General features: G+C 42.6%; 1 protein-coding gene across 5 annotated transcripts in view; it reads right to left on the bottom strand.

The window, feature by feature from the left end:
* wdr86 (WD repeat domain 86) overlaps window positions 1–8,491 on the bottom strand; it is a 41,512-nt gene extending 33,021 nt beyond the window's left edge. The window contains exons 1-2 of one of the 5 annotated variants that reach the window (XR_506530.3): window positions 7,507–8,491; window positions 1,651–1,965 (exon numbers count right to left, since the gene is read on the bottom strand). Coding sequence is in view for 4 of the 5 variants with exons in the window: in XM_008112265.3 (XP_008110472.1) it covers window positions 1,651–1,813 (163 nt within the window). In the remaining variant the exon portion in view is untranslated. The remainder of the gene's footprint in view (window positions 1–1,650; window positions 1,966–7,506) is intronic. The other 4 variants (XM_008112265.3, XM_008112266.3, XM_003221919.4 and 1 more) reach the window with 4 other exon arrangements.
* Between the last annotated feature and the right edge of the window lie 6,444 nt (window positions 8,492–14,935).

Raw genomic sequence — 14,935 nt, 5'->3', positions numbered from 1 at the left:
TGCTGCGGTGGCACAAATGGGTTAAATCCTTGTATCGCTGAACTGCTGACCTGAAGATTGGCTGAACTACTGACCTGAAAGTTGGCAGAAGTTGAGCTCCGTCTATCAGCCCTAGCTCCTAGCCAAACTAGCAGTTCAAAACATGCAAATGTGAGTAGATAAATAAGTACTGCTTTGGTAGGAAAAGGCAACATGACGGCCGGCCACATGACGAGGAGGTGCCAACACAGGCTTCATGGCTTGAAAAATGGAGAAAAAACACCTCCCCGGAGCCAGAGATGAGCACCACCTCCAAGAAGCCGGAAATGAATGGAGAAGCATTGCCTTTGTTTGTGTTTGTGTGTACAGTAGAGTCTCGCTTTTCCAACATAAATGGGCTGGCAGAACGTTGGATAAGCGAAAATGTTAGATAATAAGGAGGGATTAAGGAAAAGCCTATTAAAAGTCAAATATGTTATGATTTTACAGATTAAGCACCAAAACATCATGTTTTACAACAAATCGACAGACAAATCAGTTCAATACACAGTAACGTTGTGTAGTAATTACTGTATTTAAGAATTTAGCACCACAACATCACAATGTATTGAAAACGTTGACTACAAAAACATTGACTACTAAAAAATTGACTATAAATAAAGATAGAAATGCTGCCTAGATAAACGCTGTGGATCCGGGCAGGAGGTGAGCTGCGTTGGTTAATACAGAACGTTGGATGAGCAAACGTTGGATAAACAAGACTCCACTGTATATGATTGCAACAGGCACTGAATGTTTGCCTATGTATGTAAATGCTGTAATTTGCTCTGAGTCCCCTAGAGGAGAAGGGAGAAGGCAGAATATAAATAAGGTGTGTCATTATTGTTGCCCGGGCTGTGGCGCAGGTGGGAGAGCAAGCCAGCTGCAATTAACTGCAATGAATCACTCTGACCAGGAGGTCATGGGTTCGAGGCCTCTCGGAGCCTATGTTTGTTTGTCTTTGTTCTATGTTAAAAGGCATTGAATGTTTGCCTATATGTGTAATGTGATTCGCCCTGAGTCCCCTTCGGGGTGAGAAGGGCGGAATATAAATGCTGTAAATAAATAAATAAATAAATTTGAGTCTCCAATGCCATATAACCAGGGATAAGCAGATAATCTGGGATCAGATCCTGGGATAGAAGGGCTGAAGTGATGTATTCCATGGGCTCCAGTTTAAGTCATCAAACTGGTCAAATATACAAGAAAAACAAGAAAAGAGATGCCAACCATTGCGAACAAAAAGTTGAAAAAAGAAAAGGCAAAATTTGCCTAAAACTGGAACCAAGGCATTGATAGAAATTACACTAAACTACATTTTAAAAAACAATGAATATCTTTTCTCAATAAAGCAGAATAGTGTTGTGGTTTCAGCATTGGATGAATATCCTGGAGAACAGAGTTGAAAGTTATCTTGGGCAAGTCACACTCTCTTGGCCTCAGTAAATGATGAAAGGCAAACTTCTGAACAAGTCTTGCCAAGAAAGCATTGTGATAGGGTCACTGTAAGATGGAAATGGCTTGAAGCCACACAACAATCTTAGCAATATAAGTTCAGTATCATTTGACCAGAGTTTGGAATGGCCTGTATCCCAGAATTGTAGCAAAGGGTATATTGATAATCATCCATACCTTGAAAATGGGCCCGGCATTGGCTATCGGCGGTGCTCCAAAGCCTCGCCGTGCCGTCTTCGCTGCCCGTCAGGAGCCACTGCCCATCTGGACTGAGGCTGAGCCAGTTGATGCCTCCTTGGTGCTCAGTGCAAACTTTCAGGGCTGAACTGCTGCTCCCCATTCTGCACGTCCCAGCATGAGGCAAATGCTGTGGATACGGAGGCTCATGCGTTCCAAGCCACACATGGAAGGGGAACAGAGCTTGTAAGGCTGGGCTGCATCAAGCCACATTCAGTTGTCATCTTTGATGCAAACAAACAGGGCAAGTTGCCTCTACAAAAAAGGAAGAGAGGGTCAAAATGGGATGATATTCCTAAACCAATTGTGCATACAAGGGTACAGTCAGACCCCTGTATCCACAGGTTCAGGCAATTATGTTTCAGAAATATTAGGAAAATATTAGAAAAGGAAACTGTGATTTTGATCTATGATTCTAGGGTAGTGAACAATGTGATATAGGCCAGGCATGGGCAAACTTGGGCCCTCCGGGTGTTTTGGACTTCAACTCCCACCGGCTGTTAGGAATGGTGGGAGTTGAAGTCCAAAACACCCGGAGGGCCCAAGTTTGCCCAGTCCTGCCATAGACCTGCCTTGCTGTACTTTCCCAACATTTCACACATCTCCAGACTATCCACAGCATTCTTTTGAGTGTTTCCCTGTTTTATATAATGCACTAGCTGTGCCCGGCCACGCGTTGCTGTGGCAAAGTATGGTGGTATGGGAGATAAAGTATTGAGGAATTGGTGGTTGTTAAGGTAAAGGGTAAAGGTTTTCCCCTGACATTAAGTCCATTATAAATGGGTTATATAGCTGTGTGGATATAATCCAGCTGCTATATAATCCAGTTAAAATAAAATAATCTGTATTTTATAGGCAGTGTGGAAGAGGCCTAAGTGAGGCCTAACTCGGCCTGTCCCCTGGGCTGAGTGGGTTGCTAGGAGACCAAGTGGGTGGAGCTTAGCCTTCTAACTGGCAGCAATTGGGTAAAAACAATTATTCCTCTAATTAGGACTTTATTTTTCTTTTCTTTTTGTTGTATGAACGTAGAGGCATGGATGCTCTTTTTATAGACTTAGCTCAGGAATTCTGAATGTTCTCAAAACCTGGATGTCCTCTTTTTCTTAATGAGGCATAAATGGACTGCAGATATACATAACATTTTCAATTTCTATTCCAGTCACATATCCGGATTTTATTTGGCGCAACCATTCAGAGTGCCTGTTTTTCATTGGACATATATTGGTGAGAGCCAGAATAGTTTGCTTTACCTTAAGTGATAAGGTGATTTTGGATTACTTGTGATTAATAAAGGTAAAGGTTTTCCCCTGACGTTAAGTCCAGTCGTGTCCAACTCTGGGGGTTGGTGCTCATCTCCATTTCTAAGCTGAAGAGCTGGCGTTGTCCGTAGACACCTCCAAGGTCATGTGGCTTGCATGACTGCATGGAGCGTTGTTACCTTCCCGCCAGAGTGGTACTATTGATCTACTCACATTGGCATGTTTTCGAACTGCTAGGTTGGGAGAAGCTGGAGCTAACAGCGGCCACTCACGCCGCTCCCGGGGATTGGCAATTAGTATTTTTAAAGCTAATCCTTCAACAGCTATGGACACCAGTTGGGTGACCTTGGGCAGGTCACACTCTCTCAGCCTCAGAGGAAGGCAATGGCAAACCCCCTCTGAGCAAATCTGGCCCAGAAATCCCCACAATAGGGTTACCTTAGGTTTTCTGTAATACCTTGAAGGAACACAACAACAACAATAACAATTTATTTCTCTGCAAATAGTCCAAATGAATATAAAGGCACTCAGAAAATGTGCAAAAGCATGGTGTCAGCTAAAAACTATGGCGATTGCTTAGTAAAATGGGACAATCGTAGCCTGCCATCTCAATACATTAATGAAGATGTCAGGCAAATCCAATTTACACTACTCTATAATGCAGTTTGGAGCCTCCGGTGGCTCGGTGTATTAAAGCGCTGAGCTGCTGAACTTGCAGACCGAAAGGTTCCAGGTTCAAATCCGGGGAGCGGAGTGTGTGTCCGCGGTTAGCTCCAGCTTCTGCCAACCTAGCAGTTCAAAAACATGCAAATGTGAGTAGATCAATAGGTATTGCTCCGGCGAGAAGGTAATGGCGTTCCATGCAGGCATGCCGGCCACATGACCTTGGAGGTGTCTACGGACAACGCCGGCTCTTTGGCTTAGAAATGGAGATGAGCACCAACCCCCAGAGTCGGAAATAACTGGACTTAACATCAGGGAAAACCTTTACCTTTACCTATAATGCAGTTTGAAACTGCTCTATGTGGTCAGTGTAAACTCATATAATCAACTTAAGTGCATTGAATATCATTATATGAATCTACGCTCACCATATATATCCCTGTAGCGTGGTTATTATAACATTTCATATGATGTAAAGTAGACTCTCCCTTATCCAAGCCTCGCTTATCCAAGCCTCTGGATAATCCAAGCCATTTTTGTAGTCAATGTTTTCAATAGATCGTGATATTTTGGTGCTAAATTCATAAATACAGTAACTACAACATAACATTACTGCGTATTGAACTACTTTTTCTGTCAAATTTTTTGTAAAACATGAAGTTTTGGTGCTTAATTTGTAAAATCATAACCTAATTTGATGTTTAATAGGCTTTTCCTTAATCCCCCCTTATTATCCAAGATATTCGCTTATCCAAGCTTCTGCCGGCCCGTTTAGTTTGGATAAGTGAGACTCTACTGTACTTGTAAGAAGTGACAGGTTTTGAAAAACTTAATGGTGGATCAAATGGACACTGTCCAAAACACCTGGAGTCCAAAGCACCTGGAGGGCCCAAGTTGGCCCAAGCCTGTGGTAGACATTACAAAATGCCAGTGTAGAAGCACACAGGCTTCAGCAGACTGCATTCCATGGCAATGTAGACATGGTTTGCTTCTTCTTTCTGGCTGGAGAAAGGAAAGCAGACCCCCCTCGGCCCCATTCAGACAATAGAGGCCAGCAGCACCTCCCCCGCTTCCTTTCCGACAGGAAGCAGGGGAGACAAATGCAGCTCCCCTTTTGTTGCTTTGCTCCTTGTAAGAATAAACTTGGACATGGACATCCCTTGGGGGTCTTCCTCAGTCTCCCCCCCCCCCCCCAACTGAACTTGGAAAAGTTACTTTTACAGCCTCCAAAATGATCAATTGGGGGAAGGAGGGGATCAGGGCTACTGAGGACCCTCCTAAGAGTTTTACAAACTATTCTTCCTTCTGGGTTCCTGTGAGTTTTCTGGGCTGTATGGAAATGTTCCAGAAGCATTGTCTCCTGACGTTTCACCCACATCCAGGCATCCTCACAGGTTGTGAGGTCTGTTGGAAACTAGGCAACTCTTGTCTGTTTGAGGCAAGTGCAAATATTGCAACTGATCACCTTGATTAGCATTGAATGGCCTTGCAACTTCAAAGCCTGGCTGATTCCTGCCTAGAAGAATCCTTTGTTGGGAGATGTTAGCTGGCCCTGATTGTTTCCTGCCTGGAATTCCCGTGTTTTCTGAGTGTTGTTCTTTATTTATTTTTCTGATTTTAGAGTTTTTTAAATAATACTGGTAGCCAGATTTTGTTCATTTTTATGTTTTCCTCCGTCCGGTTAAAATTGTCCACATGCTTGTGGATTTCAATGGCTTCTCTGTGTCATCTGATATTGCATCCAGTTTCAGAATGCAAGTTAATCTTTATTCTGAAACTGGATTTTATGGCAGTGTAGATCCAGCCTCACTCTCTGGTCACATCTATACTGTAGAATTAATGCAGTTACATCGACAGCTCAGTGTTATGGAATCCTGAAAGTTGTAGTTTGGTGAGTCAAAAGCACTCTTTAGGAGAGAAGGTGAAAGACCTTGTAAAACTACAACTTCCTTGATTCTATAGCCTTGAGCCATGGCAATTCATGGGATGTCAAGCTTCATTCATTCTATAGTGTTGATACAGACACACACACTGTCTTGCAACCACGTTGACAACCTCCTCTGATGAATACATGACTGTACAGCAGGCATGGGCAAACTTGGGCCCTCCAGGTGTTTTGGACTTCTGAACAGCTGGAAGGCTGTTAGGAATTGTGGGAGTTGAAGTCCAAAACATCTGGAGGGCCCAAGTTTGCCCATGTCTTCTGTACAGGAATGAGTTACATCAAATATGTAATTTATGACTCTGCAGAAATCATTACTTGCTTATCTATTCATCACTATGAAATGTCTTTGCTTAGCCTTCAAATAATCACTGTAACTACTATAGGCTGAAAATGGGTGCCTAGATTTTTGGGGGTCACCACAAACTAACACACAAACACACAATCTATGTTGCTTCCACTGTTTTACTACTCCCCAGTGTGATGGCACAATCACGTTCTTCCAAACTATCCAAGGATGTCTCCTTTTAGAGTCTTTTTCGAACAATAAATAGGTGGTCCACTTGCTATGCTCTTGGTCATCCATATGCATGGATTCTGGATCCACTGATTTTTGATCCATTGAGTCCACTATCCATGGCTTGATTTTTTTTTTAATTCTTAAAAGCAAACCTTTTTATTACCATTTTATATACAGGACACCATTTTCTTTCGCTATTGTATATAATAGGTCTTGCATATCCAGATTTTTGTATCCACTGGAGTCCAGAAAGAAAACCCCATGGATACCAAAGCCCCACTGTATTTGTGAGAACACAAAGCCATGGTACAAAGATATGAAATAGATGCATGCAATATATAATGCAAACAAAGCTTGCATCCACATTATAGAGTGAATGCAGTTTTGAAGCCCTTTAACTGATATGGCTCAATGCTACAGTGTACATGCATCCCTTGTTTTCTTATTATAGCAAAATGAGCAGAATCAAATTCTACCAATTAGGAGGTGAGAGAAATATAAACTCATACTAATCAACAGAAAAAGAGCCGGACATACAGAGAGGTCCCTTGCACCATTTGGGTGAGCGCCTCTTTCAATTCTGAGAATGAACAAATATTCCTAGAGATTGAGTTGCTGTGAGTTTTCTGGGCTGTATGGTCATTTTCCAGAAGCATTCTCTCCTGACATTTCACCGACATCTATGGCAGGCATCCTCAAAGGTTGTGATCCCCACCATGAAAGCCTTTCTTTGAGTATAGAGATGTGGAGCAGGGAACTACAATAGAGTCTCACTTATCTAACGTTGGATAAGCAAAAATGTTGGATAATAAGGAGGGATTACGGAAAGCCTATTAAACGTCAAATTACGTTATGATTTTACAAATTTAGTACCTAAACATCACGTTTTACAACAAATCTACCATTTGTTTGGAAGTGTGGATCCACTTGTGTTGTTGTTGGGAGTGTTGGCCCACTGTGCATTGCTGCCTAGAGAAACAGCTGTGCATCCGAGTGGAAGGCAAACTGCGTTGGATAATACAGAATATTGGATAAGCGAAGGTTGGATAAGCGAGACTCTACTGTATACATTCTGGAGGAATTCGGGCTATTTTGGGCACATCTCCACTGTAGAAACAATACAGTTTGACACCACGTTAACTCAATGCAATGGAATCATGGGTATTGTAGTTTGACAAGGTCTTTTTGCCTTCTCTGTGAAAGAGTGCTAGTCCCTCACCAAACCTCAGGATTCTATAGTATTGAGCTATGGCAGTTATAATGGTGCAAAAGTGCATTAATTCTTCAGTGTGGATGTACCCACGGATTCCACACATACACATTCCCATATCTCTCAAACAGGGAGCAATTTCTATGTTTCCTCTCAGATTTCAAAATTGTGGAATACACAGGCCCATCTGGGTTTTACTTACTTCATTTCGAACTCGAGTCCCAAGGGATGATCTTCTGTCACTCCCAATGTGTGATGGAAGCACATGTCCTTGGAGAGCAGCAGCAGCGCGCACACTCTTTCCACCTTTCAAAGAAGCCTCTGAAAAGTTTTGCCTCTTTAAACCCAAACTTTGTTCCAAAAGTTTGAAAACTCAGCACAAAAAATAATAAAAGTGCAAGGCTTTGTCCTGTGGGATCAAGGCCCTTCTTCACATTGTTGCAGGGGGCAAGAAAAGAAAAGGAAACTCCTGAAGGATACAACCCTCTGAGAGGAAACCAATTTGGTAACTGCAAAAACTCACCTCCAGGCAGAACTCATTTCCTTCCATGATAAGAAGCAAGAAACAAGGGTCGAGAGAAGAAGGAAGGATCATTCTCTGGTTAATTCATGCCTTTCCTGCCCATTTTCTGAATCTTTGCTTTCTCCAGCGCTTCTTTTTTTCTGCATCCTTGGAAGAAGATGCTGAGGTTCCTCTGGAGCCTGAGCTTAGTACAATTCATTGTGCAAACTATTGCAGCATTTTCAAGAAAAGCTGGATGTGAAATGGTCTTCCTGTTTGGAGAGCCTAGCTGCTGCCTTTTGTCTCCTTTCCTTGCCCTCTTCCCTTGTTCTGTAAAGGAAAGAGCCAATCCCTGCCAGAACCCCAAACCTCTCCCCTTCTCCTCCTTACCCAGTTCTTCCCCCAAACTTTTATTTCGCTGTTTCTTAGATCAATACAGTTGTGCAGAGCATAACTTTCTTGGTCTGTTCAGGCTCTGCGGGGGATCAAATACCACTCCTCAGATTTCTCCACGGTCCTAAAGAAAGCGGAATTAAATAGCCAGGAAAAAAAACGGCTATGATTCAAACAGCTCAGCGAGAGATTCCTGGAAGTGCAAGAAAAGTTCATGGTTCAGTGACAACCCAAGTCTTTTTGGCTGGTTGAGATAAGCTTTCCACATACAAAAGCAAACGGCACTAGCGGCTGAATGTTACTTCAACATGACTAATGGGTCTCAGTGTTTTCTTAAACTAAGCAGCTGAAAAAGTGGGATCTCAGAAGATAAATCAGGAATGTCCTCATCACATTGGGACAATTGGAGGGCATGATTGTGTGTGCCTTTGAGACATTTCTGACTTACGGCTTTTCCTGGAAAGATTTACCCAAAGGGAGTTTGCCCTTGTCTTCCTCTGAGGCTAAGGCCACATCTACACTAACTATTTAATGCAGTTTCAAACTAGTATTAAAGAAAGCAGTTTCGCTGTGCAAATTATTCCATAGGAAATCCTGGAACCAGTTTGATGACACAAATCACAAACTACTGAGGGCTTTCTTTCATGCACTTTTGTGGGAGTGTGTTGCCTGGCTACTGTAGTTTAAAGCTACCATGTTTCCCCGAAAATAAGACAGTGTCTTATATTAATTTTTGCTCCCAAAGATGCTCTAGGTCTTATTTTCAGGGGATGTTTTATTTTTCCATGAAGAAGAATTCACATTTATTGTTGAACAAAAAAATGGACATTTATTATATACTGTAAGTAGTTGTCATCACAAAACAGCATAACCAAACAAACTGTGAATCCTATCAAGAATTTCTTGTTACTACCAATATTTCCATGTACAACACTCTATGGTATGTACATTTACCAATCCTGCATGCTCTGGTGTTCTGTTCGGTGGGCATGCTTCCAAACAAAAACTTTGCTAGGTCTTACTTTCAGGGGAGGCCTTATATTTAGCAATTCAGCAAAACCTCTACTAGGTCTTATTTTCTGGGGATGTCTTATTTTAGGGGAAACAGAGTAACTTCGAACTGCATTAAATGGTTAGTGTAAATGGGGCCTGTTCCAGTATTCGTGGTTTTATGGCAGTGTTTGTGTTTGTGCCTCTTCCTTAACTGTTTTCCGCGTACAGCATGATTTACACTTTGGTGAACTGACTTGCATTACAGGCACTGTAATATCTCCTGACTTTGCTTATCCAAATTTATTGTGTGCTGTGGAACACATTTGCATTGTGTTATACATTCCCAGACTTTGCATGGATACAGGAAGCTGTGGATAATAGCAAGCCCTATCTTTTCAATGAAACCAATAATGCAAACCAAGAAGAAGGTGTAGGCTTTGTCAGAAGTCAAGAAGTATTATGGTTTTCTATAGAGCAACTAGGAACAGAAGGAACCCTGTAAAGCAGGCATGGGCAAACTTGGGCCCTCCAGGTGTTTTGGACTTCAACTCCCACAATTCCTAACAGCCAATAGGCTGTTAGGAATTGTGGGAGTTGGAGTCCAAAACACCTGGAGGGCCCAGGTTTGCCCATGCCTGCTCTTCTCCTTTCTTCCCCAAAGTATTTAGCATGTTTTATTGCATTTATTTTGAGAAGGAAGCACCTTGAAGACCTGAAAGTCAACATTAGGGATTCTTCTATTAAAGTTAGGTACCTTTCTTTGGTTTATCCACTCTTTTATCTGAAATCTATACACATAATAAAAGTGAAAATGTGTATGTGTGTCCACTTACACAGAAAGCCTCCCGTCTCCACAAACTGCTTTAACGCACAGTGCTGAGGAGCCACCAAAGCCCTTCTTCCAAGGACATTATAGGTTAGAGCAAGCCACATCCCAAGGTTCCTTTCTCTCTCCAGTGGTGTGGAATTTGCATGACTCTGCCCACTGCCTCTCCCTTAACCCTTTCCTATTCTTTTCTATGGCACAGAGCAACTGAACATACTGTTTTGGGGAGAATTCACCATGATTTATAACAGTACTATCTGGACCACACTTGGCACACAGACCCAACATGGCCAACTTTGTATACTGGCAGAGCTTGGGGTGATTGACCTTGAAATCTGGGAGTTATAGTTCACTTGTATTCAGAGAACACTGAATCCAACAAAAGATGGATCTGGACCACACTTGGCACACAGACCCAACATGGCCAAGTGTGCATACTGGCGGGGCTTGGGGGTGTTTGTTCTTGCATCTGGGAGTTGTAGTTCACCCTTAACCAGAGAGCACTGAACCCGGCCGACGTCGGATCTGCACCAAACTTGGCACACACACCCAACATGGCCAACTTTGAATACTGGTGGAGTTTGAGGGTGATTGTCCTTGGATCTGGGAGTTGTAGTTCACCCTTGTCCAGAGAGCACTGAACCCAGCCGATGTCAGATATGGACCAAACTTGACACAAAGACCCAATATGACCAACTGTGCGTGATTCGGGCGTGATTGGCACACAATTTTGGGAATTGTAGTTCACCCACATTCTTATGCATTTTCTAATGGGAGCATTCATAAATAACAAAAGGAAAGACTAACTTTTTTCTAATAACACTTCAAAACAAACAAAGTATTTATCAAATAACCCAGGCATTGCTGGGTCCCCAAAATAGTGTAGAAATAAAAGTAAGTTTGTATCTTTTTGGGCGGACTGCCTGGCCTGTTACTGTAAACACAACTGTTAGCTGAATGTATGCATTTGCAGTTCTAAAGCATTACGTTTGGTATTGAACGAAACCTCAGTGCATTACATATGTTTTGCTCTGGGAATGGCTAATTCATATATATGAATCAAAATTTCACGTGGCAAGAATTAGTCCCCGAACATGCGTTTGGGAATCAGCCCAAAGATTCCTATCTCCGTGGGTGGGCAAAACCTAGCGAGAGAAACGTGGGCAGCTGCTCTTCTATGAAGTGCAGTCCAATTGTTCTGGGCCAAACCTGTTTATTAATCTACCAGCGGCTTTTTCCTGCTTTATTCTGCAGAAGCCTCAGGGAAGCTGGAGGGCCGTGGAAACATGGCAGCCAAAGGACTCCCAGCTGGGCCTCATTTGAGGTCAGGAAGGCAGATGCAAGCAGTGAGTCCGGAGAGTCGGGTCACGCCATAATATCAGGTTTGCAGGCAAGTTAGATCGTATTGCTGTGCAACATGGCCAGGACAAACAATTGAGACTCTGACACCAATCTGATCTATTCAGCCATGTACGGTGATGATTTTTCAGATCTGATCAGGAGGATTGAAAGGCTTAATATGGCACTTATGAGGGTTGAATGAAAAGTAATGCCTCCACCTTCGTAACTCCTCAACAGATGTCATTCCTGGTATGCGGCTGGTCCTGGCTTGTTCAGTAGACTCTCCTCTACAGTTCCATTTGTCAGGAAGCCTTAGCATTAAATGGTTGTGTTGTTAAAGTGTAAAGTATGGAACTCTGAGCAGACGGTTTAATGCAGCTTAAGCAACGTGCAGCCACTGAATTCTTGACAGCAGAAGGTGTCACCCCAAAAGAGATTCATCAGAGAATGCAAGCTGTTTATGGTGATTGTGTTAATGTGAGTATTGTGTGCCGTTGGGCGAGTAAGTTTAAAGATGTTGAGGTGGGAACATCTGACTTGTGTGACAAACAAAGAGTTGAACATCCTGTGACAGCAACCACCAAGTTTTACAAGCAAAAGGTTGACAGATTGATTCAGGACGATCGTCGTATCACTCAGAGAGAAATTTCAAGCATCATCGGCATTTCACAAGAACGTGTGGGTCACATTACTGGCTATTGGAAGATCTGTGCACAATGAATACTGTGAGACGCTGGTTGCGGAAACAGAGTGTCGACTTCTTCCGTGACAGCTTCAGAAAACTTGTTCATCGTTGGCAGAAATGTATCCAATTGTCTGGTGATTATGTGGAAAAGTGAATAGTGGTAGTTAAAGAGCTCATTCTAAGGATTATTTCTGTGTTTAATTTATTAAAATATTCCCATCCAAACCCAAGTAACGAAGGTGGAGGCATTACTTTTCATTCAACCCTCGTACAACCATTGTGTTTTGCACTTGCATCATCAAATAGTGTTAAGTTCCAGGGGCTGCCTGACAGAGTCTCAGTTTTGTTGAGAGAGATTGATTGCTCTATTTAACCCTGGGTTATCCCCTTCTTCAACAGCCATTGAGAATATTTCCCTTGTATATGAAGTTTGGGTGGAAGAAACATTACCTTGGTGAACCCAGCTTCCCTTTAACTTGGCAAACAAGCACCCAAACTTCTACAGCAAGCTTCAATTGCAGTTGGACTGAAATAAAAGCGAGACAAAGCAAAAGCAAACAAATCCTGCATTGTTTTGTTTTCAAGAAGCAAAAGATTTTTGGACAACACCACTATTTACATTTAACTACAAAATAAATAAATGCCCAACTTTTTTTACAAGAGAGGAGATGAAACTACTGTTTTATGGGGCCAAGTCCAAAAGCAGTTACTGTAGAACTGCTGTGGGGTCCAATGAATAACAAAGGCGCTTTTGTTCTTTCTGGCAAGCGTAGGCCACATTGCCCAAAGGCTCAGGAACCAGGCTCAAGCCCATTCTTCATCAAATGAAAAACAGCCGGAAGACTTGCCATACAAATCAACTTTCCTAGAAGATCAACTGCTTTCTAGCTCTAACCAGTGAAAGCCAAAGGTATGTTTAGTTATGGAAGGTTTATCTTTCACAGTAGTGTACTGTATAGGTCAGGGATGAGATTATGGTTTCCGATAGTCACTATAGCTAATGGTTAGGGATCATCATAATCACTGGTGATCTCTTGTGTTCAAGTATGATTATCTTATAAGTATAGGGTCTTGGTGGTGGGTACATAAATGACTGTAGAGACCTATTGATCGGCATGTTCTTTCACAGTGAGGACATCGGTTTCCAGGTAGAAGGAGGTCCAAATAAGAGTTGATTTGATACGCCCTCCTCTTGATGTGTTTCTCCTTTTCGCCCTCTATTCATGCCTCTTCGAATTCCACAGCACTGTTGGTAACAGCTGACCTCCAGTTAGAAAGGTCCATGTTTTGCAGGCATATAACATGGATGGGAGGATGATAGCTTTATAAACAAGCACCTTGGTATCCCTACAAGTGTCCCAATCCTCAAACACTCTCAGAAAAATGCTGCACTCGCAGAGCTCACATGGTGCTATATTTCAGTGTCAATGTTGACCTTTGAGGAGAGGTGACTGCCAAGGTAGTGGAAATGGTCAACGTTTACAATGTTACACCATTAAGCTGTATTTCTGGCATTGCAGAGGGGTTGGTTTTCGCCTGCTGAAAGTTCACTTTGGTTTTCTCAGTGATCTTTCAGATGTTCAGTGAGAGACCAAGATTTTTGTATGCTTCTGCAAAGGTGTTAAGAATGGTTTGTAGGACTTCTTCTGAATGAGCACAGACTACATTATCATCCACATATTGTAGTTCTATAACATATGTTGTTGTGATCTTGATTTTGGCTTTCAGTCTTCTGAGGTTAAATTGCTTGGATTAGGGATAGTGGGAAATGCAGTTGAATAAAGTTTGGAGACCCATAGGTTGCCCATCTTCTGCTATGGACCATTCAGATACAATGGCTCACACTAGGTTACTATGGGCCTGTGATATCCACTGGGGCTTGAACTCCAGTGGAAACCAAAATCCACTTGCAGCCTTTGGCCAAATAGGCTCTGGGAATGCCTTACTCTCATCTCTCTGCACAATAGATCTCTACCTTGCAACCTTAAACCCATCAAGTTGGATGTGTCACAGCCTTCAAAGACTGTTCGAAAGCTGGAACTAGTCTAACGTTCCGCAGACAGGTTATTAACTGGAGCGCCATTCAGGGAGCATACAACTCCTCTGTTGAAGCAGCTCCACTGGCTGCCTGTTAGCTTCCAGGCACAATTTAAAGTGCTGGCTTTGGCCTACAAAACCTTAAATGGCTCTGGTCCAACTTACCTCTCCGAACGTATCTCCCCCTATGAGCCGTCCTGCAGATTAAGATCATCAAGTGAGGCCCTGCTCTCGGTCACAGGTGCAATTGGTGGGTACGAGAGACAGGGCTTTTTCGGTGGTGGCTCCGCAGCTGTGGAACTCCTTGCAAAGGGAGATTAGGGAAACCCCATCACTCATGTATTTTAGGAAGCAGCTGAAGACCTGGATGCAGGACCAAGCTTTTGGCCCATTCTAGGATACGAGTTGATATAACCGGATGTATTCGTTGGATTAATGTAAAGCTGAATACAGACTGGCTCTGACTTTTGGCCCAATGCTACTGGCCCTGTTGTAACAGTCACACAGTATTTTACGGTTTTAATTGGGTATAATAATGGTTTTTAGGTATGTTCTACAATTGTTGTTTTTTTACTACATTTTGTATTAATATGTGGCATTAATCTTGCCATTATATAAGACCGCTCTGGGTCCCCCCTAGGGGGGAAGAACGGTATATAAATTAAATTAAATAAATATTGTCCTACAGCAGGGATCTTTCGCTTTGCCAGCCATGTCAATCAACAAGTATTGGATATCAAGTAAATCCAGTCCTGGAGCTGATATGTTCCTTGGGGGCAGATACATATGCTTGCATGTGTGATTAATGCCCGATCTGCGAAGCATCCCTTGGCATCCTTCCTTGATCAACTGAG

Source organism: Anolis carolinensis, chromosome 6, assembly GCF_035594765.1.
Source record: "Anolis carolinensis isolate JA03-04 chromosome 6, rAnoCar3.1.pri, whole genome shotgun sequence".
Classification (NCBI taxonomy): domain Eukaryota; kingdom Metazoa; phylum Chordata; class Lepidosauria; order Squamata; family Dactyloidae; genus Anolis; species Anolis carolinensis.
This window is presented reverse-complemented; position numbering and strand designations above follow the sequence as displayed.